This window comes from Dysidea avara, chromosome 6, assembly GCF_963678975.1.
Source record: "Dysidea avara chromosome 6, odDysAvar1.4, whole genome shotgun sequence".
In the NCBI taxonomy this organism is placed as follows: Eukaryota; Metazoa; Porifera; class Demospongiae; order Dictyoceratida; family Dysideidae; genus Dysidea; species Dysidea avara.
Genome location: NC_089277.1, coordinates 26,213,591 through 26,239,584, shown reverse-complemented (window position 1 = coordinate 26,239,584; position 25,994 = coordinate 26,213,591). Strand labels below are relative to the sequence as shown.

Genomic DNA, 25,994 nt, shown 5'->3' with positions numbered 1-25,994 from the left:
CAAATCGCACATCAGGCAAAATCAAACTAACACCACCAGTGGATGGCTACACTATCGTACTACAAGTTTTGACCCTCAGCACTACTCAAACTACACGATTAATAGACGTCTTTTCTGGGTAGTGTGGAGTGCCCAAATGGCGGTTTCAGGCCTTGTGAAGGACCTGGCTTGGCAAGAATCAGTGGTTTACTGGTGGACAGCCTTATAATGTTGGCCAGACGTGTTCTCTCTAGATTTTGGTACATATCAGCCACTAAGGAGCCAGCACAGCCCTGTAATTTCGTGTCTGGACTCCAATCGTGGTCTGCCTCCATTTTGAGGCCTATCTTTTGCCCTCCCCGCCACCCCCCAGCCTCCACCCCTTTGTGAGCACTCGTGATACTACTTCGCTCTTCCAACTGCTCAGATTTTCTATCTTATTTGGCGGGAAACGGTACAAGCAGCTACAAGTACTGGAAGCGGCTTGAAAGGTAACAGATTGGTGCATCTTTTGTGTAAATTTCATACGCGTGCTTGCTATCCTTGGAGAGTTATGCTGGCTTCAATTCTTTAAAACCGTTTATCTCGAAACTTCTAATGTGCGATTTGGATCGTTTTTCCAAAATCCAGTCACATATTATAAGTTGCTATTCTCATCTCTGTGCCTATGTTTCCATAGCTGATTGGAACACAACGATATTCCATATTAGTAGGGGAGTGTTCCAGGGAGATCCACTATCTCCCCTTTTGTTTAACCTAGCTATCAATCCATTGTTGTTTTCCTTTCAAAGTCAGAACATTGTGGGTACTCTGCTCAGTTATTTGCTCTCCATTCAACTGATTTACCTCCACCTGGTGTACTTATTTATGTTTTTTGGTCTGATTCTTCTACAGACTCTCCTGCTGGTTGGTACAGAGCTAATGTTACCTCCTGTCATTGTGATGGTTCCTGTAGTTTACATTATGACAATGGTGATACAGAGCCGTCAGTGGATTTACATACTGTTGAGTGGTGTTTTGCTAATCGTTACCGTAAGAACTTTCAAGTTGATAAACCAATTAACACCCAACCTTCAGCTTCTGTTAGGGCAGCTTCTGCTGAACCAAAGACTTGTTCTTCCAAAGTTCACAAAGCAAAAGGTTTTGCTCATGATTTCACTGTCATTTCTAGTAAAGTTGACTTACATCAACAAGCTCTTACTTCTTTAGTGCTGAAAGCTGCTGACATCTGCTTTGAGTTTCAACCTCCCAAATGCGTATCCCTTCATTTTAATGACCATCGTGTCGTGCCTACTACAGAGTTCTCAGAGTCTACTGGTAATACAGTACTATCAATATCTGTAGTATTAACTGTACGAAATTTATAGGCAAGACAATTGGTATTTCTCCCATTGCTACTCGTAAGCTGGCCTCTGACAACATCAAACAACAAAATTAATCTTATTGTATTTCCAGCATATTGACAACTGTTCTATTAGAGGGGAATACAAAGTGTGGATCCTTAAAAACTTTGTTACATCTGTACTTCACTTTCATATTGTTGTGGAGAGGCTTACAGTGTCATCCGTTCAATCTGCTCAATCACCTGCACTGAGGTTTGTGAAACAGTGTCTAAATTTACCTTGTAATTGCACTCCAGGAACTGCTTTTCATCCTGATGTTTTAGACCTTTCTTTTTTCCTCATCTCTAGGAATCTGCTAAGCTATCTTATATCCTGGCTTTTGAATGCTCTGTTGACCAAATTATTGTTGAATTGTGGCATTCTCGCTTGTCTAATGACTTTCAGGATGCACCAGATGTTGTTTTTGATGCTCTTTCTGCTGCTAAATCTCCAGTTTCTAACATCCATTCCTCTACTTTTAAAAGCAAGGCTTGTAACGATCCTCTCATGTTCGCTATTGGAATTCCACTCTTGAACTGTTGACTGTACAGAATAAATTCTTGGATATAGTTGCCCTAGAACAAAATTGTCCCTTGTGGAAGAGATTATTGTATGGTTTACCTGAAAAACAACTTTCTTTCTTATTGCGTGCCGGTTGTGGCACCTTACCAACACCTATGAATCTGGCTCACTGAAATAAAATCGTCCAGTTTGTACCCTTTGTCACTGTACTCAACCAACAACTAACCATATTTTAACTGGTTGTTCCATTGCACTTGATCAAGGCAGATACAGTTGGCATCATGACTCTGTTCTGCAGGTTCTTGTTTGCAACTTTAAGAAGGATTTACCACCATGTTATAAGATTTATGCAGATCTTCCTGGCTTCCAGGAAAGTGTTAGTCCCCCAAGTACTATTCCACTTCATATTACGTCTACTTTAAGCAGACCTGATCTCGTGGTAGTTTCCACAGATTCTATCGCATTGTTAGAACTCTAGTAGTTACTAATACTGAATATCACCTATTAGCTGCGAGGAACCGTAAAGAAGATTGCTATGGTTCATTACTGACTGACCTTCAATAGGCTGGATTTTCAGTTAATCTTGTGACATTTGCGGTTGGCTGTTTGGGCCATTTCATGCCAGAGACCGTCTCTAAACTAAGCGATGTATGCCATCTACCGAAGAATACTATTCGTTGTATTCTTCAGCAAGCAGCTTGTGTTGCAATCCCCTGTTCATACAGGATCTTTAACTCCCGTGCTTCCACTACTTGGGATGTAGTTGATCTGTTTACCTGTTGAGAAGCCATGTATAATTGTTTAGTTTTGTATGTAGTGTATTTTTTTGGTATTTCCAGGGCTCCATACTTTTTGGTAATAACTTGGTAACCCTGAGACTGGATTCCTGACCTCTTGTAATTATTTGTTCATGTAATTGTCAATTATTATGACGTTTATCTCTCATATACATTACAAGCATACAGGGGCCTAGACACAGGGGTACCATGTGCTGATGGATCAGTACAGGAGCCCTTGCAAGACTTACATTAACTAAAATTAAATTACAATACACCAATATATATATATATATATATTTATGTAGACCTAATACTTAAAAGTTTACCTAAGGTGATCTAAAAGATCCCAGTCCGGGGAGGCTCTAGAATTAAAAATTCTGTAAGAACAGGACACAGCAATGTGAGCTGCCTACTCAAACAAGGATCTTACAGTTTTCTCTGGCACTTCACAAGCAGTAGCCACTTGAGCAATTGTTTCTGACAAAAAGTGCCCTAGCAACCAATTTCAATGGGAACAAGGTCGATGGTTAACCCAGAAAGCTGGAGGTCATATTGCAAGGAACTATATTGATCTTCCTTTCTAGCTCTAGCAGCAAGAAGATGTTGCTGGGTATTAGTTGGTACCATCAATTCAAACAAACAAATGTGACCGGATTTGCGAAAAGGTACCTTTTCTACACATTTGACACACCAGCAAACAAAATTATGTAACACTTGACTCCTTATACTGATTAACTTGCTCTTAGTATCAAAATGTAGCCAGATACTGTAGCTACATTCATTGAACATTTCAAGCAATTATATACCATGATCAAAAGTTATGAAGCTTTAAAGTTCAAAAAATGGATCAAATTTTGTGTGTGAAAAAGGTACCTTTTCGCAAATCCGGTCACAAATGGAATGATTAGAAACCAATACCAAGTCAGGTCTGCTGAGGGTGGAGGTAAGATTAGTTGGGATGGTACAAGGGGTACTAGGCCGGGGGGGCTGGAACTAGCAAAATAACCTGGAATGTCAGAGTAAAGTTTGAATGTTTCAGGTTAGTATAATCTACATTAGCTACCGTACGTACCGTACGAAGAATATACTATCTATGACTAGCTATGGTTGTAGCTACCAAAGCACTGGTAGACCTTCAGTTCTGTAATTTAATCGTTAAAGCTCTTAAATTTTGCTTAATTTTGTTTATTGATCTGTGCAGTCCTGTAAAACATAAATAAATAAACAAGGAAGTGGTTACTGAACTGAAAGGTTTTCATTTTGTAGTTTCTCCGAGAATTTGACTTTAGGGGATGCGTCTAGTAGTTTCCCCGAGTATTCAACTTTAGGGTGCACGAAACGTAGCATTAGCATTAGGGTTAGGGTCTGGTTCAGCTTTAGTTTCTTTTTCACCTTTAGGTTACCTGTATTATACTACGTGAGTAGCATTTATAAGGTAGAAAAGTGGGGGTAGTGGGTAGCTAGCAGCGGTTCACAGTGGTTAGCCCACTGCGCACAATTCCCGTAGTCCAGAGTTCGAGCCCAGGTTGAGTTTTGTCACTTTTTTTTGTTTAGTGACCCTTTTTGTCTAAGTTTTATGTCGGTTCAATAGCGAGTCCGGCTTATTGAACCGACTTTCGATTCAGCATAGATAGTATATTCTCTGTATGGTACAGAGAATATACTATCTATGGGTTCAGTAACCACTGCCAATAAATAAATAGCTAAAGATAAAACTAAGAAACAACTTTTCTATTTGGTTAACCAACGAAGATGCCATTATGGAGAAGAGTGATATATTTTTTAGCCAGAAACTAAACAAGGGTAGATGCTTATGGGAACTCCTTCTTTCCTTTTACAGTAAAATTATGGAACCAATTAGATGATCACATTATCCAAACTCCATCTCTTGATTTATTTAATAATAATATAAATTTGTAAATAAGTAGCTAGCTACATATGTACGAATATACTCATGATTGAGTTTGTACATCAAAAATATATATATATATATATAAAGCCCAAACCTTAATGATCCTTAACATATCAGCTGATCGTATACTGTATGATAATCTAGCTAGCTAGCTTAGGGATGGGCGGTATTGAAATTTTACTATCACGATATATCATGGGGAAAATATACCGATATTACTAATTATCACGATATTTTTTTCATAATTTGACAGATGCTCTACTATGAAACTACACCTAACTACACAAGTGATATAACCTGCAGCAACATGATGGATGTGCAAAAATACATGTACATGGCATTAACCATTTATTAAACTATACATGGAGATATAGACATTAGCTAGACCTACAATTAAGCATGGAGAGGATGTGTCTTACACACCCAAGTGCATGACATAAATTCAGAAGTTCTACAGATTCCCATGCATGACTAAATGACTGCTAACTATAACAACAAAAGCTCATTCACCCATGCACATTTTTAATTATTAGCTATAATGCCACAATGTGCAGAAATATTCTTTCCTCAATAAAAATGCAAAATAATAAAGTCCTTTAAGTAGCTACTTTCATATTCGCATGAATGCTCTATAAAGTTGCTTGACTGCTCTATTCGAGTATATAGGTGACTGCTCTATTAGAGTATCTCGATTTTCCTGGAGCTAAACAGCAGCACTATGTTTACAGTAGTTTGCTAATACGAATATTATTGAAGAGCACCGCGATAATCACGATATCGCGATAATATCGTTTCCAAGAATTTTTGACGATACTGGCATCATTACATCAGAATATCGCGGTTTTACGATATAACCGAGATACCGCCCACCCCTAAGCTAGCTATGCGTGCATGAAAGCAGTAATGTAGGGTAAAACACAACACGACTCAAGTCAACTCTACAGTATGCATAATTGTTGTTAGCTAAATAGCTAGCTATAACTGTATATTATATGGTGAGTTGTCAAGATAATTGTTGTTTACTGTAATATCTGTCGAGCAGCAGCTGATTTGCATGGTGTGCTATAACACGGAAAACGCTTTGGATCAGCATTTGATGTCTGCAGGCAAATATGACAGAACTGTATTTTGCAATCAGGACAAACCATACGCCTGCAACCATGTCGGTGTTCTATGGCTTTGTTGCAACTGGGACAAGCCCTGACTTTTGGAACTTTGATATTATCAATTACTTTAGTTTCGCATGATTCTAGTACTTTCTGCAGTTCAGTATTCATAGCACAGGTGTCATTTCCACAAACATAGTATGATGTTCCAGTGCTTTTCCAATCATTTTTACAGGTCCAGCAAAATGTATATGAATATCCCTTACTTTTACAGAAATTGCAGTTCATTTTATTCCCAGTATCTGTCTTTTTAATTGCAACACAACACCTTGGGCATTCACGAAAATCTTTTTGATCAAAGCTGTTTTTTGCCAGACCTACTTCTAGTGCTTCTCTTTCTGACAGTGTTAGACCTCTTTTTATGATGTCAGGAATTCTCCATTCTTTTTTACAACTTGGACATTGTAATACCGTTTTTCCCATTTTGATTTCATTGTCAACATACTCAGCTAATCCAATAGGAGTGACTGGGTGTCCACACGACATTTCTACCCTTATAGATACACTGTCATCATCTTCAAATGTGAATATACATTTTCCTTTTGACCTTTTCACTGAAGGATGTATATTTCTCTGTTCCTGAATAGAGCCTCCACTTACTTGAATGCACAGGGTCAACGTACTGTTTTGCTCAATTGAAAAGTCGTCTAAGGTGTCATTACTTGTTTGTGGCAAAATGGTAGTTGCAAAGAATATTGTAGTAATATTCTGGGGAACATTCAGTCTTTCGCATACTTGTTTGTAGAATTCCTTTACCTTTGTTGTCTGTAAAAGATTTGTATTACAGTAGATATAGCAGTATTCTGTTACATTAACTCACACTCACACATATGCACATGCGTGCATGGGCACATACACATACTGTAGTCTAGCTAGTATCACACACGCACAGACACACACACACACGCACACACACACACACACAAACACAAGTAAACCATGCAAGACACAACTATATTGCCACCCAGCGAACCAGTACTGGGATACTTGTGCACCACAGGGGCGGATCCAGGACCTGGCAAGGGAAGGGGCATAAACAGGCCAAGTTGTAGGTGGTTGGGGAGACCCAGATTCTCTTGTTAGTTGCTGCATTTTTGAAGCAGCAAATAATACACTGCTTAGTAGTATCATACTGTTAATTTTTAATATTTTGGCCTTTGCAGGTGGTTGTGAAGTCTTAAAAGTGTTTAAAAGGCTCTGAATGTCTTAAACAACAGTAAAACGATAATTATTTTAGAGGTGCTTAGTACGCACGAAGGTGCTGGGTGACCATTTCATAGCTAGTTTGACATTGATCTGCTTTGGTTTTAGGTGAATTTGTAATAAATGCTAGTAAAATATGCATATTTTCGTGAATTAATAAGCTGATCTTGGCCTGACATAAAGTTTAGTACAGAAGTATGGTTCCTCCACAAGGTGGGGGGGGGGGGGGGGGGGGGGGCATTTGCCCCAAATGCCCCATCCTGGATCCGCCATTGCCAGGGGCGGATGCAGGAGTTGGCAAGGGGAGGGACACAAACAGATTAAGTATTTGGTGGTTGGGGAGAGCCAAATCTTGTTAGTTGCTACATTTTTGAAACAGCAAATAATCACCTCTTAGTAGTGTCTCACTGTTGATTGTTGCCATTTTGCCCTTTGCAAGTGGTTGTGAAGTCTTAAGAGTCTTTAAAAGCAGCAACACGATAATTATTTTTAGAGGCGCTTAGTATGTACGAAGGGTGCTGCTGACAATTTCAGCTAGGTTTTCTGATTCGCTTGGTTTTACGTGAATTTGTAATACTAAATGCTAGTGAACTGAGCATATTTTCATGATTTATAAGTTGATTACGACTTGACATAAAGCTGAATATTTTAATCAAAAGAAGTAGCTAGCCATGGCTACTCTACAAGGGGGGGGATTTGCCCCAAATGCCCTATCCTCCTGGATCCGCCATTGGATACCTATGCTAGAGTCCGCAACGCGAAAAATCGATACCCTCCAATCGACTGCCTAACTATTGTCATGTATTAGGCTAAGCGTAACTTAATAATACCAGCATAGCAGCCAAGTTTGTCAATTTCTTCTGGTAGAAAACGATACAAATGTATTAAATTCACGTGATTTTTCGTTGCAGCAGTTCGTAGGGTTCTTCGGATGCCACGATATTCACTCTCAACATTGTTCAAGTATTGGTGGTTTGATTTTATTGGTCAGTTTCTGGTGGCAACACGATCTGTGCAACGTTTTGGCGACAGGCAAAATATTTCTTCCTCTGGAGCACAGACAGGACAAGCAGAACAGCAACTGCGCCGTGGGCCAGCAATGACCAGTACTAGGTAAAGTACCTGCATGCGGAGTATAGTTATAATTGAAGCTTGTTAGCCATCTGGCTGAGCCATCTATATGCTGGAATTCGGCCAAAATGACGCGATTTTTACAAACAAATACCAGAATGGTTGATACATCAGTGAGAAAGTCTCCAACAGTAAGGATACGGTGCTTATAAACAACTAACAATACGGCTATCTCGCCCTGTAAATGCATAGAGCAATTCAATACATGAAATAGGGGCTGGGGTAAAACCGGGACGGGGACAGGGAAAATAAGGGTGAAACCGGGACGGAGACAGGGACGACCAACAGGAGTAAAACCGGGACGGGGACAGCAAGTATCACCGAAGTTATATCCCTAGCTTCCCATTATAAATACTGGCGATCGAGTTGGCGATGTATAATTAGAAAGAAGAGCCGATTAGTCTTCAAGCTGGACAGCAAAATTGGCACGGAATTATATTCCGCTGTGGTATAAACATTATCGTGATCATGAAGTCAATGAATTGAAGCTTTAAATAGGCTGTAAGACCAGGTGTCCTACAGACTCGGGCTGTAAAGCCTTAATAACTAAACAAATTTTTTTTTTAAAGTCTGTATGGTAGCTATAGCTGTAATTTTTGGTTTTATACTTAGTGTATTTGCTTTCCTTGCCATGCCCACAGCTGACCCAAGTTGGTCAGATATGCATGTGGTCATGTTGACAGAGGATTCATACACATGAATGTTCAAGTAAATTTTATTTTGCATGTTGATTTTGTGCACATTGCATTATTTTATAGCTCTACTCGCTGTCCAAGATTCTGCAAATATATATACATATTATACACTTAATTTCATTTCATCATCACATTCGTGATGATGTTTAAATTAAGTATGGCTCAGTGGCCAGGGCGGCTGATATACTTCCAGCATGTAGGAGCTATAATATAGTTATACTTAGTAATATATAAGAATTGTCACTAGCTAGCTATACTGACACTGTGAAAAAAGAGGGATATAAGATGGTATTTCCAGTGGCTTATTGAATACAAAAAAGCTTGATATAACCTGTATTATACTAACGATCTCTTGTAAGGCTTTAGTTAATGTGTTAAACATACTGAAACCATATATGTGATGGTATAGTGTGGGCATTATATTCGATATAAGCTATTTCAGGTAATGTGGTAAATAAACTGAAACCATATATGTAATAGTATAGTATGCATTATACTAAAGTATAACATGAGTATAATACAGGGTTTATATTAAGGCTTATTTGTATTCAATAAGCCACTGGAAATACCATCTTATATCCCACCTTTTTCACAGTGTGATAAGACAAATGATGACATGATAAACACTGAAAATATAGAATTAGCTATACAAGATGCCAAAATCATGAATTTAAAATGCAGTTCAGTATCTACAGTATGATAAAACAAATGCTAAGAAAAATCATAGATGTAGCTTTAAAGCAATGTGTGGCATGCAAAACATAGTTATTCTCTACAAAAGGTAACTGATTAACATATGAACCAGTTGAAATTTTCAACTTTGTGGCTATGTTAGGGGAATATTTTACAAATCACTGTTGTTTTGTTGACTTCATACCATCATAATAGTAGGGACGTCCATGCCACAATATCTTGATAGAGACACAATGTCCTCTGGTATTGATGGTGCACCACAAAGCTAATAACAATGATCATAATGATAAGTGACAATGACAAGTTATTGATTTCTTTGAGGCCGGTTGATTTTATGCTGATCACTCAGAATTACCCATGGACTTTTATTGGTAAACAGGCATGACAAAACTTTTGATTTACCTTTGCATTCATAATACTGATCCCTTACACTGTTTGCTGTACAGGCAGTAGCATAAATTCAATCAGTGATGATATATTGTGTATTTTTCATGCTGGGAAATTCAGTTCCACAATAACCCATGACATGGCCTGGGATGGGAAATAATTATGATCCATCAATCCAAGCAGTCAAGCATGAAGTTTAACTTCATCCATCTCAGACTGATAAAGATCCTCTGAGGAGGAAGAAAGATCAAACATTTTATCATTGGCTTCTTTCAAAGAAAGGAAATCGTATGTGGCATTTTTGTAGCAGCTTCATTGTCCAATTCAATATTGGCCAGGTCTAGGTGTTCATCCATACAAGTTACAATTAACAGCACTGCTGTAATGATATCTGCATAATCAGCATTAAAGCACTGGACTGATGTGTGAAAAGCAAGAGCTAACTGAGCTAATATGTTGACAGAAATTCAGCATGATAGTTCAGCTCCATTCTGGCAGGCTCATTGTATGCAGAAAATACCTGTGGATATAAACAGAAAACTACCTCCACTGGTGATAGAGAATGTTTGATTAGCATTAATTGGTGCTGATGAGGTCAAGTCTTTATTCTTTGAACAGACACAGGACTGGTGTAACTTAACACAGTGTGTTCCATGGAAGTATTTCTGTTGCACTCTCCCACACTACAATATTATGAACTATTGCCTAGCATATGAGTAAACTAATTTTCAGCATGCACGGCGGATTGAACTAAATAATTCCACTTGCCTTAGCTTCTTTTTCTTGACTTCCCACTGTGCTTCATCTAAGCCTAGATCATAAAGAAACACTATCCCTCGATCCTTTAGGTTGGATGGGAGGATTAGCATCCAAAGTGTTGATGTACTCCTTATACACTGTGTCAGAATTCTCCAAGTGATCTACAACTTGGCTCTAGCCCAGAGCTACATTCAAATCGCTAGAAAGTATACTGTGCAGGCTTCCCAGGGGACCATGTATGCACAAAGACGATGATTACAATCTGGGAACGAAATGATTTGACTGATCTTCCACTTCATAATCCATTTGAAAAACCACTTAAGAGTGTTTCAGTGTGAGGTCTGGGTTTGTATAGCTAGCTGAGGACGTCAAAATCTCTCTAACCTTATATGGTAGTTCAAAGGTTACCCAAGAAAGCTAATTGATTTTTTCTTAGCTAAGCCATGCACTAGCTAAGGATGTCAAAATCTCTCAAACCTTAAGTGGCAGTTTAAAGATGAAATTACCTCAAAGGCTACTTGATATTTTTTCTTTGCCATACATAAATTATATCCAATCCAAGATTCAATCCCTTTACGGCAGAGAAAATCGCTTACTCTAACAGTAGTCCCTATGTCCTTGGCTGTCCCCGTCCCGGTTTTACTCTTGTTGGCCGTCTCCGTCCCGGTTTTACCCCTATTGTCCCCGTCCCGGTTTTATCCCACCCCGAAATAGGCACTCACGTGATCGAAATTCAAATTGTGGAAATACCCATGAAATCACTTTCATTTCTGAATAGGAACCATGCAGTGTACTCCTTTTGTAAATATTTGTGCTAATTGTTCACTCAGGCGTGGTCAGGTGTGTTTTATGCTGTGATGACATCATAGATAGAGACTCAGACTGCTGGGCTAATCGAGATGCTGAACCTAATGCACAATAACTGATTGTCACTTGATTCCAAGTGATTGTAAGGTCATTGAAATAGATTATGTTGTATTTTCCGAGATTTGAATATCGATCACGTGAGTGCCTATTAAATTTTTATGCATTGGATTGCTCTATGCATTTACTGGGCGAGATAGCCGTATTGTTTGGTGTTTATAAGCTTCGTATCCTTGCTGTTGGAGACTGTCTCACTGATGTGTTAACCATTCTGGTATTTGTTTGTAAAAATCACGTCATTATGGCCGAATTCCAGCATATAGATGGCTCAGCCAGATGGCTAACAAGCTTCAATTATAACCATACTCCACATGCAGGTACTTTACCTAGTACTGGTCATTGCTGACCCACGGCGCAGTTGCTGTTCTGCTTGTCCTGTCTGTGCTCCAGAGGAAGAAACATTTTGCCTGTTGCCAAAAAGCTACACAGATCGTGCTGCCACCAGAAACTGACCAATAAAATCAAACCACCAATACTTCGAGTTGATGATAGACTACTTGAACAATGTTGAGAGTGAATATCGTGGCATACGAAGAACCCTATGAATTGCTGCAACGAAAAATCACGTGATTTTAGTTGTATCGTTTTCTACCAGAATAAAGTGACAAACTTGGCTGCCACGTTGGTGTTATTTAAGTTACACTTAGCCTAACACATGACAATAGTCAGGTAGTTGATCGGAGGATATCGATTTTTCGCGTTGCGGACCCTACCTATGCATTTAGTGTTACGGCTGGTGCAGTTGTTGTACCTGGAACTTTTCGATTACCAGGCCGATGATCTAGCCACTTTTTTTTTGTTCGACACACACACACAGTGACACATATGCATGCATGCCGGCCCACATTTATACTGACATAGCTACAGTCGATTGCAGAATTCTTGAAAAAAACATGTCGTACCGCCGGTATCAGTGTTTCCGAGTAAACTTTGTTGTCCTTGCATTGGATTCAACAGCAATTAAACCTCGCTAATCTTTTCCCTCGGTCCGGCTGATCTGGCGTCACACTAATAGTTTTCCAGTCCACGGATTAGTTATTTACGGTACGCGGAAAGAAAATTTTCAAAAATTCTGCAATCATCTGTATATCTACTGTCATGTACAGCTGGCTAGATAGAATATAGTAGCTATAACTACATATGTGACCGGATCTGCGAAAACCCGACATAATGGCGCATTTTTCAAATTCTTTATTAAAAATTAAAAATAAAATAAAAAATTCTTTATTATTGATGTACTTAACCAAGTGTATGCTCTGGCCAAGTTTCAGCTTCATATGGTAACAACCTTTGGAGTTACAGCCCTACAAAGTAGCTAGCAACAACAGAAAGATCGATTTGTACAGCATGCGAGTCAGCGTTGAAACCTGGTCGGGTCATCCGGGTCACATTTTCTCCGGGTCATCCGAGTCTGACGCGGTTTACAATTTATCCGGGTCTGACCCGGATTGGATCACGTGAGAAAGGAAATTGTTCGTTTGACGACGTGGAACTTATAAACGCTATCGCGTAGCTCTTTCGTGAGCCACACCCACTTATCGCATTACCAACATATGCTCAGCCACGCCTATTTGTTAGTAAGTGCAGTATGTAGCACGAAACTGAGGATATCTATGGTGAGGGATAGCTATTGTCAGTGAATAAATTTTTTTTTGGTCTTCAACCTACAGCTAGGCTGAAGTTGCAATATTTACTCAACACGAATCGAACGCTCAAAATGTAGACTCGTTCGCTCGCCGGAGACTAGCCGAAACACGTCTCGGCTTTAATTAATCTGGGTCACATCCGGGTCAGTGGGTCATCCGGGTCAGCAGTAGTGACCCGGTTTCAACGTTGATGCAAGTATTTGCAGTACAGAGTTGCAACTTGCACCATTGTGCTCGCCATGAATAGGGGAGTCCATTACTGGATAAGTTTTTTTTCTTCTATTGCCATTCATCACTGCATACAGAGACGAAATCAGTGAAGAAAAATTGATCGCGTACGATCGTTTCGACGTGACGTAAACAAACGCCCATAACTTACGTATTCTTTAGTCTACTGCAACCAATCAAAGCTTTTTGAATTCCTCTTGAATAGGCGAATAAGATGATATCCAGTTTTTTACCATAGGGCCCTTCCTTCACAAAGAATAAAGCGTTTAAAAATCTTACGAATTTTTTCGCTTACGAAAATATTCTACCCATTGCAAATCAATGGCTTAGACTGAAAATTTAGGCTTGCGCCATTATGTCGGGTTTTCGCAGATCTGGTCACATATATTGTAGCATCTTGTACATAACGAACTTGCTAGACAAAGCATGCGTGCAAGCGTTACATGTGACTTACCGATCTCACGGCCACTGAAATTTTATCAGTTTTTCTACCAGTGGCATACACAAAGATAGAGAAGTTAGACATGATTAGTTCCCTACAGTTTTCACTACACCAACCAATTTTAAGAGCAAACTGACATGAATTAACTTAGAACTAACTATAACTAAACACCTCATCAAATGTTGTATTTATTTAGCTAATTTCTGCATGTAGTAGGTACATGCACATACTGCATGGGAGCATGTGCATGCAACAATAACACAGCATCTAGTGCATTCATTTTAACTAGCTACAGCTACGTGGACACATTTCACTTTCGACTTGAGCTGTATTTCTTCAATCGCATATTGAAGTTTCCTTCCTGAGAATGGCAGCAAAGATGAGGTAACATATAGTTAAGTACAGTATAGGTAGAGCAACCCAAAGTTAATGCACACATACATTTACACTCAGAGTAGGTAGTACGACAGCTCACACGCTGGTAAAAGAAACTTTTGGAGTTATATGATTAAAGGTATAGCTAACATGGTAAAATATAGCTATGTGCGGTGATGCTTTTAGTATGAAACCATAGACAACAGCTAAAGGTAGGGTCCGCAATCCGAAAAATCAACTTTTACAAATCGAACCCCCTACCATTGTGGGATGTTCATTGTGGTATCCCATTGCTAGATCCACCATGAAACCGGAGGCACGATTGTTGTCTTCACAGAAATATCGATTTTAGTATTTCGTGAGATGCAAAAATTATTTTTTAAATTTCGTGCTCCACACAAAGAACAGGATAGAACTTGCTGCTTAGCTAGATATTATCTAGAGTTAATGTAGTTAAAAAGTACGCACAGTAATAAGCAAATGATTCACTGGGTTCCCGGCACAGGGTTGCTTTCTCCCAAAAAGCAGAAAACGAAACACAAATTTTCGAATTCAAACTGCCCTACCAGCCAAGACAAGAAAAGCCAACTCTTCCTCATAGTGATGTGATAAGGTTGGATGCATAGTCTGTCTATGATGTTAGTCTGGAAAGGATCTGAGACTTCTCACCATCTGGGTGAAGAACGTCAAAATTTTCATGCGCCATTTCAAGGGATTCTCTCAATGGTACCAAAGTGCTTTCCAGTACTTCTTATGCCACACTGGTCACTTAATTTTGTTTAGAATGATGATAAATGATGGATCAAAACGTTTGGTTGTAGTAGTAGTTGGTGTTTCTGTAATTTCATATGATGCAGTATACCAGCAGCTCACCAGGAGCTCCACCCAGCTCGAATCAAAAATGAAAAATTTTGTGCTTTTTTCGGTTTGTTTTTGGATGTTTTGCAGCATAATGGTGATGTAGAGTGATCTAGTGAAGATTTGAATTTGCTGTGGAGCTTTAGAGGTGAAGTCAAATTTGGACGATTTTGCTGCCTCCCTTGATGCATAGCTTAGAACGAGGCGTGGAAGCCGTGGATGAAATAACAATTGACAACCGCTGCTACCAAACGTTCAGGGACATCTTTTGCCATAGTTTTAGTTTATAATTGATGATTGTTGTGGCTGCAGAAGCGCTGGAAATGGCTAGAAAGCGCGACACAATTCTTTGATGCTGCAGAAATTTTTGACGCTCGTCACCCAGATGGTGAGAAGTCTCGGATCTTTTCCAAACTAACAGCATAGACAGACTATGCACCCAACCGTATCGAAATACTATGAGGAAGAGTTGGTTTCTCTTGCCCTGGGTGATAGGGCAATTTGAATTCGAAACTTCGTATCTCTTTGTCTGTTTTTTCAAAGAAAGCAACCCTGTCCCGCGCACCAGGCAAATCATTTACTTATTTCTGTGCGTACTTTTCAACTACAACAACTCTGGATACGATTTGGCTAAGTAGCAAATTTCATCCGGTACTTTGTGTGGAGCACGAAATTTTAAAAATAAATTTTGCATCTTGCGAGATACTGAAAACAATATTTCTGTGAAGACAACAACCGTGCCTCCGGTTTCATGGTGGATCAAGCAATAGGATACTACAATGAACATCCCACAATGGTAGGGGGATTGATTTGTAGAAGTTGATTTTTCGGATTGCGGACCCTACTAAAGGTTAGGTAGGTAGCTAGCTACGTGTGTATAATGGCTAATTTCCCGATGTTGAATATTGAATTATAATATTGAATTAGCTCTACGCACTCATACAGCTATATATAGTTAGTTTATAATAATAATAATAAGCATTTTCCAGCTAGCTATATAGCTAGTTGCGGTAGAGCATGCGTTGACAAGATCGGCACAATCGTTCTCTAAACTGGTCTGAATGTGATTATGCGTACAAGTATAACTATAGCTACAGGAGTCATGTAGCTGCAAGTGCAAGTATATAGGTACAGTTTGCAAGACGTGTATACCCATACATAGTTATAACACCTTTCACAGAGAATCGTCAATGATTGGAACACCTTACCCCATGAAATTGTATCTGCACCTAATGTACTGATCTTTAAGACTAAATTAGATGTATTTTTGTATGACCGCCGGTTTGATTTTATTTAGATGTACTTGAGATTGGTTTTTATAAGACTTTGTCTTCCTTATACCAATTAACAAATAATAATAATAATAATAATATACGTGTATAATGTTATAATTATTCTTATGTACATAAATTGTGTATAGGCTGACAAAAGAACTTAAAAACATCCAGAAATCACCAGTACTCAAAGCAAGTGGGATTTCAGTTTATCTACAATGTGATTCAGACTTACTTGTGTGGAATGCTAACATACCTGCACCGAAGGGGTCATTATACGAGGGTAAGTGTTATGATACACTAGTCAGTATTAATTTTTAATCAGCAGGGGTATATAATTTTATTATGCGTGTGCATGGACAGTCAGATTCGTCCGGCAGTCGGACTTTTTGCTATTCGTACAGCAGTCATCCATCATAACTCCAGTATCAAGTATGTAAACTAGTTGTATGAAGACAAGTTTTTAGTGAGTTCGAGGCTAGTTAGGGATGGCTGGAGCAACTATCCCGGGGTAGCCGGTCCAAGCGTTGGCAGCCAACCTAGCTACACATGAAAGTAGCTATAGTTAGGGCACAGATTTAAATGCGCCGGCGTTCAACTTTGGTTGAGCATTCTTCTTCTTCAGTTACAATTATAAAGCAAGGGAGGTATAGGCGGCTGGCAGCCCAGTATAGCATAGCTAGTGGTCATCACGCTCTCGTTTCGCGACTGAAATAGCTTATAACTAGCTACCGCGAGCTCAGGATTTTACGGTTAGCTACAGTTTTGTTCGGCAGTACCCTTTCAAGTAGTTTTGTCCAAGTGACTTCCAGACAATATCCACTGTAGAGGCGGATCCAAACTTTCTAAAAGGGTAGTTCCACTCTGGAATTGTAACTTGATAGTTTGGTGATGCCATGGCCTTAAGTCGAAGACCAAAAAATGGTAACTAAGCTTATATATATATACATGCTGACAATAGCTGCCCTCCACCAATTATATCTCCTTATTTATAACTACATACGTAGCTTGCTACACTGCTCCTTTGAAGAATATACTGTTACTGTTCTATTAGAGTATCTCGAATTACTGATCTCTTCCAAAAGGGGGGTTCCATGGAACCTTTTGAACACCTCTGGATCTGCCCATGCACTGTGCATAATATATTAACAGATAATATAGCTTTCTGACCACACTTATAATTGTTAATATTTTATAAATTAATGGCCATGCTAACTGTAGCTATATGGTAGCCTACTATCACGTTAGACCAGACAAAATTTTCAGTGACTCTCAGTTTGTCATTTCAACGCTGCACCAATATAGGGCCACATAAACCTAATTCTTAGTTTCTCATCCCCGCCCACTCCACCGTTTTTCGTACCTCATCAGGGATTTTATGCACCACTGGACGGTACCAACTTTAAAAGATGCTGGATGGCTGCACTCAAAATACCAGTGCGGGAAGGTGGATTTTTATTTTACTTTTTACTAACTAGATAGCTGAATTAGCTAGCTAAAATGACCCAGAATGTAGTTATCTTAGACTGCTCCAGCAAGGTACCAACTTTAAAAGGTGCTGGATGGCTGCACTAAGCCACCAGTAAAAAAAGGTGCTGGATGGCTGCACTAAGCCACCACCTATTTAGTTGGTAAAAAGTAAAATAAAAATCCACCCTCCCGCACTGGTATTTTGAGTGCAGGAGGATGAGTAACTAATAATTAAGTTTATGTGGCCTAGTGTTCATTATTTTAATCACATGCATGGTTAGTTGTTAAAAAGTGATGTGTTACACACAGCATGCTTACTTTAGGTGTAGTATAATATTATATAACTGAAACTGGTATAGATAGTGACTGGGCCTGCAAAAATTGGGCATGTGGACACATGATTTTTACCTACTTTTTCAAACTTTCGTCACTCGTAACTTTCTGTAACATTATGCTATGGCAATGCAATTTATAGCTCTTAGTAAGCATTTAATTGGTTTTACGATGCAAGTTACAGAATACAAATAATCTATGCCAGTACTGAAATATGATCTGTAAAGTGACGAAGTGTAGTGTGTGCTAACGTGCCCTGTTTTCGCAGGCCCGGTCACATATAGCATTAACATCATTCCAACCATACATTTATTAGTAGCCACCTTTAATTTTGATATCAAAAATTTTTAAAGGCCACATATATCTGGTTGAGCAGCTATATTAGCTATAATTATTACCTATGACAGTATGTTTTTTCAATTTACAATTATATTAACAGGTGCCAACTTCAAACTGGAAATCTATTTCTCATATCCTTAATGATGTAATAATTGTATTAATATATATATATATATATATATATATATATAATGCTGAGGTGCTGTTGTTATTGGCGACTTTCCTTAATTCAACAAACTGAAAGGTATCCTTTTGAACCACCAAAGGTAAACTCTATTATATACTGTAAGTATTGTGTTAGTTACACCTGAATCAGTATTTCAAAGTAGTCAACCATACATGGCTGCAAGGGATTTGCTGAGATTTTAAAACTGAAGTTGCAGCACTCAAAAAGAACAAAACTAAGCTCCCAGATGTAATTATTAGACTGCCCAACCAATTAACTAATAGATACCTTCAACCAAGTATAATTCTTTGGATAAGACTTTGTGCTTGATATCTTCACTATTTGACGTCACCTGCAGTACATTGTAGTTACCATGCATACATGCATCAAGGACTTAACTATGTCCTCCTTTGTGCTGTGCCATTTTCCCACTACCACATAGGTGCTGATTTGTAATAGCACATTATGGCTTCAGTGCTTTAATTACCATGGATTGATCGCAGAGGCACTTTTTGAATTGTTCTTTGTTTGTAATGCTGTATAATGGGTGGAACATAACCAAAAACAAAGTGGAATGACTACCTCATTAATTGATAATCAGGGCACACATTCAGCTGCACAATATTAACGTATTCTTTTGATATGGTATTCAATGGTTCACCAGTAATGAATTATTCCATTGCAACAAAGTTTAAAAAACTAATGAATAGAAAAATTAGAAATTTTACATTTAGGCAGGGATGATAGAAATAAAAGTAATGAAACAAGTTACACCTGCAACTATGCTAGTGGACATTTAAATTGTTCTGAATAATTCTTGTGATCATAGATGATCAAGTTCCAAAAACCCATACCTTATCATCTTAATGTGGGACAGTCAGATGGACTAGTGTGTATTGGTCTCCTAAAACCAGATCAGTGGGATCCAGCTGCCAGTTGTATGGAGAATGTCCTTGCTTCCATTCTTGCTGCACTTGCACAACCACAAACAGATAGTTTTGTAGATGATGATGTTAACAATACCTACATCCATAACAGAAGTTCATACCAAGAAAGAGCCAGAAGAAGTGTTAAAATTTGAGTTGACTGTACATACTTATAAAGATCTCATGATCAATTTTAACAGTGCTTTATATACTTTTGCACCATACACCATCATTAATAATAATCTGTAATAATGCATAAAATAGATATTACTTGTGCAATTATTGTTATATACAATCTAGTTATAAATAACTTATTCCAACACAGCATGTTCATTACTAATATCACACAGTATATGGTAGTACAGTATGATATAGGGATTATAAAAGTTTGAGCATTCCTGCCCATACTAAAATATCACCTAACAACCAACCACTTTTTTCACAACAGTTTGGTAGTATTGCTTAGCTATGCATATATTAAGCATACCAAATTCTTATTTAATTAAAAGTAAAATGCAGCTATTACAAATTTGTACAATTTTCCCCATACTGTTTTAATACATCATTAATTTTAAGCAACTGCTGTTCAAAAATATCATATTATGCAAATTGCTAATGTGACATATTTGGGTCATAAATACACAGCTATGATTTTTTTGAATTGCTTATATATTAGATTATTAGATGTATAAAATTAAGGCAATAGTTAGTCGCTGTATTGAAAATTAATGTGTAACCAGTTTGAGGGTTTGTGGAGAGCCAAAAGGACATAAATGTGACTAGATTTGGGTCTGGGAAAGCCAGTCTCATCACCCATGACAGCATGCAGGTTTGATATACAGCTATCAAATTTACTGTCAATGACATCCAGGCTTTAGTAGCACACACTATGAAAAAAGAGGAATATAAGATGGTATATCTAATGGCTTAAACTATACAAATAATCTCAGTATAGTCTTGCATAATACTAACTATCTTATACTTTAGTATCAACCCCATCTTATATTATGGGAAACAGATTATACTTTAGTTTAATACACATTCTTTGTATGGCTTTGTTTACTTAACTAAATGTGATAACTTTTTAGAATCACCATCACATCTCATTATTGTCTCATTTTTAGCTTCACCATCTCATGTGACTTAAGATTTTTCTACTGTACCAAACAAAGTCATGATGATTTTACAATAAGTAGCTACACTTCTGTTAATCACTATAGCTAGCTAACTAGCTTCAGTTTGTTGTGATAATTTCATACGCACACATTTTCATACGGTAATGCATATAATACCAGAAAAAATAATTATTCAATCTAAGAGTCATGCAAATCTAGATTTTCTTGCACAGTTAGCACACCTGCAAAAGTTCGTAGTAATGCCTGTTTAAAATTGAAGGGGTCAGTGGTGTGCGCATGCGTATTAGATGCAATTAAGTCGCCATCTTTGTCGCTATTGTTGTACAGCAGTTGTAAATGTGAGTGATATGACGGTGTATCTCGCGGAAAGAGTGTGCGCGATCGGCGCCATCGTCCAATGAGCCACGATGATAGTTATGGACCACAATTGTACATCCCTGCTGGCTGTAGTGGTGAAGTGGCGCGGCCAAGTGGACAATTCCTGGGTATTGGTAAAACCAGGAGGGGAGCGGGAGCGGGAGCGGGAGCGGGAGATTCCTTGGTAAAACCGGGACCGGGAGATACTGCAAGCAACTGTTATTTTTGTACTAAAGATGGTTTGTTGATGCAGAAGAGGACTCATGCAAGTAGTCTCTCCTCCTTCCAAACATGAGAACAAACTAGCTGTAGGCTCGGGAATTGCAATACTTTTTACAAAAGATCGAGATACTCTAATAGAGCAGTCAGCCACTTTAACAGAACATGCAGTCTCATATTCTGTCTCTTAACTGCAATAACAAAGTGAACAGTCTTAGAGCTTTCAAAAAAAATCATGCTCCCAGAATGTCACCAATATCATTGTCTTACTCTTGTATTAATAGTTGTATGCTTCACTCCATGTATGACTTTCATTGCTATAAGTTCACCCAGACTCTTTGACCTGCTCCACTTCCACTGATTTTATTGTACCAAGTTATTATTGCTCTGGTTGCGTAGACAGTTGCTAGATCCAGAGTGCGTGCACTTTCACAGTTAGCTATTGTCAGTTTATAAATTCAATAGATATAGCTATCATAGTTGGGAGTTTGCACAGCAAGAAATTTTGTTTGTCAGTTAGCAATAAAAGTTTCTTAAATTATCAGACTAATTTCATTTATAAATTATGCTCTGACAATTGGCAACTACCATTCTTCCTTGTTAGAGCAGCATATAATACAGACAAAACAATGAACATCTACAAGTACAAAACTTAACACATGTCTGCAAAACAAATATACATGGACACAAATACAACAATTATCTTAAGGCAAATTATTGAACAAATACATGAAAACAAATAAACAGCAAGAACAGACACAGCATGCAGAGATTGGTCTGAAGTTGCCAGGATTGTCCAAAGCACCACGCACCTTTATGAACTGGAGTATATATGTGAACACTTCTTGCCTGTGAAGGAATAATTCCACTCTGCAATGAATGATTGAATGTTAACAGTATAAGGTAACCAATGGAGCAGCCTATATCTTTTTCAGGAACCTAGCAGATAGGGAATCTGGGCCTATGGACTTCCTAGGATCCAGAAAGTTCAGATGAGACAGGACCAGATTCAGAAATCTCAGCAAAAGTGAATGGATTAGTGTCAAGTAGCAGGTATTGCAAAGTTGTCAGCAGATTGATGTGATGAAGTGACTGCTATAGTAGGAAAATGTTTATTAAGAGAGTCTGAAGTAAATGAATTATTCAATGCTGCTTTTATGGTATTAATTCTTCCTATTATGATTAACACATGACTACAATTAAGAAGCATTTTGTAGACAATTCTTGCTCTGCGACACTGATGGTTGAAAATGATCTGTCTTGGCTTGGTGTAGCTATACCATGACTTTGAGGACAAATTTCCATGCATTCCCATTCCATCTAATAATAGAAAAGAGATTTCTGATAGTTACATCATGCCATTGTGCTTGGTCCTTTTCTTTAAAAAAACAACAACAAAAACATGTATTATTGTCTATATATATATGTATGTATATACCATATTGGCCATATCTCTGGAATGCTTCAAGGTATCGGTGTAAGACCTATTTTGCTAACAACACTTACTATCATCTGGCTAGAACACAGCAATATTTTTTACATTGTGCCACTTGCTGGTGCCATTCGAAGTGCCCCACAAGCATGGAGAATTTGTCACTTTAATGAAGACCCACTGTATGACTATATAATAATAATTAATTTGTGTATTATTTAAATGTATTGCTCATGTCTTGTATGTTTTTCAGTTTTGTACTTGTGTATTTGTACGTGTCTCAGTGTACTCTGACATGGAAGAACGGCTATGCCAAATGTCATGAGTTCAAACAAAAAAAAATCAATCAAAATGTCAAGTTAATATTAAGCACAAGATATAGATAAATTAATATCCATTTCCTTATATTCCAGCTACAAAAGAGAAAAATTGACCAATTGAAAAAGGATGTGTGTGTAAAAATGAGTATAGTGAATACTGTGGCAAATAGTAAACTTCACTACAAATTCTTAGTCGGATGCTCATGCACCATAATTTGCCATGGTAGCTATTCACTGCTCATTTTTACTGTCAAAGTTGGTTCACATTTATGATGTCAATTTATAAGATGGATTTCATAAAGAATAAGATGTTTCCAGGCAAATGAATTAAATACAGTATAGCTACCATCATTATTAAGTCAGCCATAGCATGAGAAGGACAACAGTGACAATACTAATGGATTGGACTTATAGAATAGTGCTCACACCAGCATGCATCCTTTCATGGGACAGAACTCAAAATGAGAATTTTCCCCAAGAAAAAGTTTGATTTAGTAGAATAATTAAGTAGCAAAACATATGAGGTGGAGCAGGTCAAAGAGCCTGCAGTGGGCAAACTTATAGCAATGAAAGTCACATATGCTAGATCAAGTGATTATTTAAAGTCTCTATAGTTCTTGTTAGGTTAGGTAATCCTAAGGCTGCAGTACATGTTGCTGTCAGACCTTCAGTGCTGGTCACTGTAAAGTGCTAATAATAGTAATTATGGAGTTTGAAGCATGCAACTACAAAAGGCAGACAGTGATGGGTGACTTTCTGGGAGCATATAATTCCCACCCAGTATGATTGACCTTTTTTTAATTTGAAAGCCCTAAGACTATACTTTTTTTACTTATTACAAATAAATTAACAAGCTACTGCCCGTTAAAAGACAGAATATGAGACTGTTCTATTAGAGTGGTTGACTGCTCTATTAGAGTATCTCGATCTTTTGTATTTTGCAATTCCCGAGCCTATAGCTAGCTCGTTCTCACGTTTGGAAGGAGGGGAGACTACTTGCATGAGTCCTCTTCTGCATCAACAATCCATCTTTAGTGCAAAAATAACAGTTGCTTGCAGTATTGTGTACGTGATCTCCCAACTCCCGGTCCCGGTTTTACCAAGAAATCTCCCGCTCCCGCTCCCCTCCCGGTTTAACCAATACCCCAATTCCTTCGATGGCAGCAATCAATAACAGCTCTAGATGAGTAAGTATTCGACTAAAACGATAGCTTGTACGATAGGTTTAGCCGTATTAAATTGTTTATTGTGTATTGTATGACAATGGCCTGCAAATGCCGGATTCAACTGTGGTGTTGCTGTGTACGTATTACATGTTTTATATCCTGTTATCTCAGCTTATGGCGGATGACGAGTGGACACAGTTCATCAGCCATCAATGGTAAGAGTATGCATGGTCCGCTGTTATGATTTTGTATATTATATAACTCTTCAGAGGTAGTTTCTTGTCAGACCTCTTAGTTCTACAGGCTGTCAGTGTACAACTTCTGCAGTGTTAGTTTCCTTCAATGGCAGCTGCTTCCTTTAAAGAATCTGGTAGCGACTATATGTGGACAGTTTTGTTCTTTTTTCATGGAGTTGTTCAACGTCATCTTCTAATTACTTACAGCTGTAAGTGCATTAAGCCTGATTGTGTTTTTATTCATATTCTTTTCAATAGGGTAGGAATTATAGACTTTGTCTCAGTTCTAGGAGATTCTTCTTATTGCTAACATCTGTAAGTAAGTACACTGAGAGTGTCCAGTATACAATTTATATTTACCCGTTTAGGTTTGTGGAAACTGGTCTCATGTCTTCTGGGAACCGGTCTCATTTCTTCATGTTTTTCACTACTTTTTATCAACAGCTGACAGCTGCTACCTTGTCTGGCACTGTAAATGAGTTGAGTGCTTTCAAGAACCTGTTCAGTCTTGTTTGTCCTTATTTCACTGACCATGCTCGTATTGCAAACAAAAGTAAGTTCACTGAGAGTATGCAAATTATATTATATTTAGTCTTGCTTCAGTTGTACTTAGTGATTACAAGATTCTTGGACTTGGTTATCAGTGTATCAGATGCTTCTTGTGAGCTTACATAACACGTTAGCCCAACAAGTCACATACTAAGTGGCTGTTTTATGTCTGGTTAGACTCACTGATAACACCTGTAAGTACACCAAATAATCCAGAATATGAATTATGTTTGCCTCCATTTAGGGTTGTGAGACCTGGTCTTATCAGACTTGTCTTAGTTGTACATGGATTGTCGGTCTCAGACTCGGTTTCAGTTTTAAAAGATTGTTACAAACTGTAAGTACAATGATTGTTCAGTATACGCATTATATTTACCATCTTTAATAGAGTTGTGGGACCTAGCCGCCGTTCTACGTGGTAATACTAGGTTTCCAGGCAAGGTCTCGGTTTTATGAGATTCATATTGTTACAAACTGTAAGTCCAACGATTGTCCAGAATATACATTATATTTACCATCTTTGTATTAGAGCTGTGGGACAGTTCTACCAGACGACTAACAGATTGTCACAGAGTTCTACATAGTGATGATAATACAGGTAATTTGTAATGGAACTTGTGAATTGTATTTACTGTCTTACCTGCTGCAGTTGGATAAAGACTGATAAATGACGAAATTGATTTGATACTGTCATGGCCAAGGAGACATTGATTTACTAGCTGTACCTATTGTGGTTTTAACATATTTACAGAATTAAATTCATTACAAATATAATTATAGAAAATATTTAATTAAAGTTATGGAAAATAAAAAAGTACAGTAGTATAGTAGCCAATATATGGTTGAAATAGGTTTAGTATAGTCTGATAATACACCGCACTATACTAGTGATTTAATCTCTAATATATGACTGTCTTAAATGTATTCAATAAGCTTGTTATAGTAAAGTCCTAATCTATTAATATATGCTGTACTATTTCATTCCAGTAC

At 38.0% G+C, this 25,994-nt stretch overlaps 2 protein-coding genes and 1 long non-coding RNA gene across 6 annotated transcripts; 2 read left to right on the top strand and 1 right to left on the bottom strand.

The window, feature by feature from the left end:
- Positions 1-4,647: 4,647 nt before the first annotated feature.
- LOC136257210 (E3 ubiquitin-protein ligase DDB_G0292642-like) lies at positions 4,648-14,003 on the bottom strand. The gene is made up of 2 exons (XM_066050289.1): positions 13,861-14,003; positions 4,648-6,505 (listed from the first exon to the last, which is right to left on the bottom strand). The coding sequence occupies exons 1-2, from the start codon at positions 13,930-13,932 to the stop codon at positions 5,594-5,596; spliced, it is 984 nt and encodes a 327-aa protein (XP_065906361.1). The 5' UTR covers positions 13,933-14,003; the 3' UTR covers positions 4,648-5,593.
- A 115-nt stretch (positions 14,004-14,118) lies between these two features.
- LOC136257213 (uncharacterized) lies at positions 14,119-19,901 on the top strand. Its single transcript, XM_066050296.1, has 5 exons — positions 14,119-14,232; positions 16,502-16,638; positions 18,598-18,628; positions 18,736-18,763; positions 19,493-19,901. The coding sequence occupies exons 1-5, from the start codon at positions 14,216-14,218 to the stop codon at positions 19,742-19,744; spliced, it is 465 nt and encodes a 154-aa protein (XP_065906368.1). The 5' UTR covers positions 14,119-14,215; the 3' UTR covers positions 19,745-19,901.
- A 4,518-nt stretch (positions 19,902-24,419) lies between these two features.
- LOC136257214 (uncharacterized) lies at positions 24,420-25,778 on the top strand. Of its 4 annotated transcripts, none has more exons than XR_010701837.1 (9): positions 24,420-24,434; positions 24,489-24,664; positions 24,719-24,770; positions 24,824-25,008; positions 25,059-25,198; positions 25,249-25,341; positions 25,393-25,480; positions 25,534-25,602; positions 25,654-25,778. It is a non-coding gene; the product is annotated as an uncharacterized lncRNA (long non-coding RNA). The 4 variants fall into 4 exon arrangements; XR_010701836.1 differs by having other exon boundaries at positions 24,719-24,774; XR_010701835.1 differs by having other exon boundaries at positions 24,714-24,770.
- The last annotated feature ends 216 nt before the right edge of the window (positions 25,779-25,994 follow it).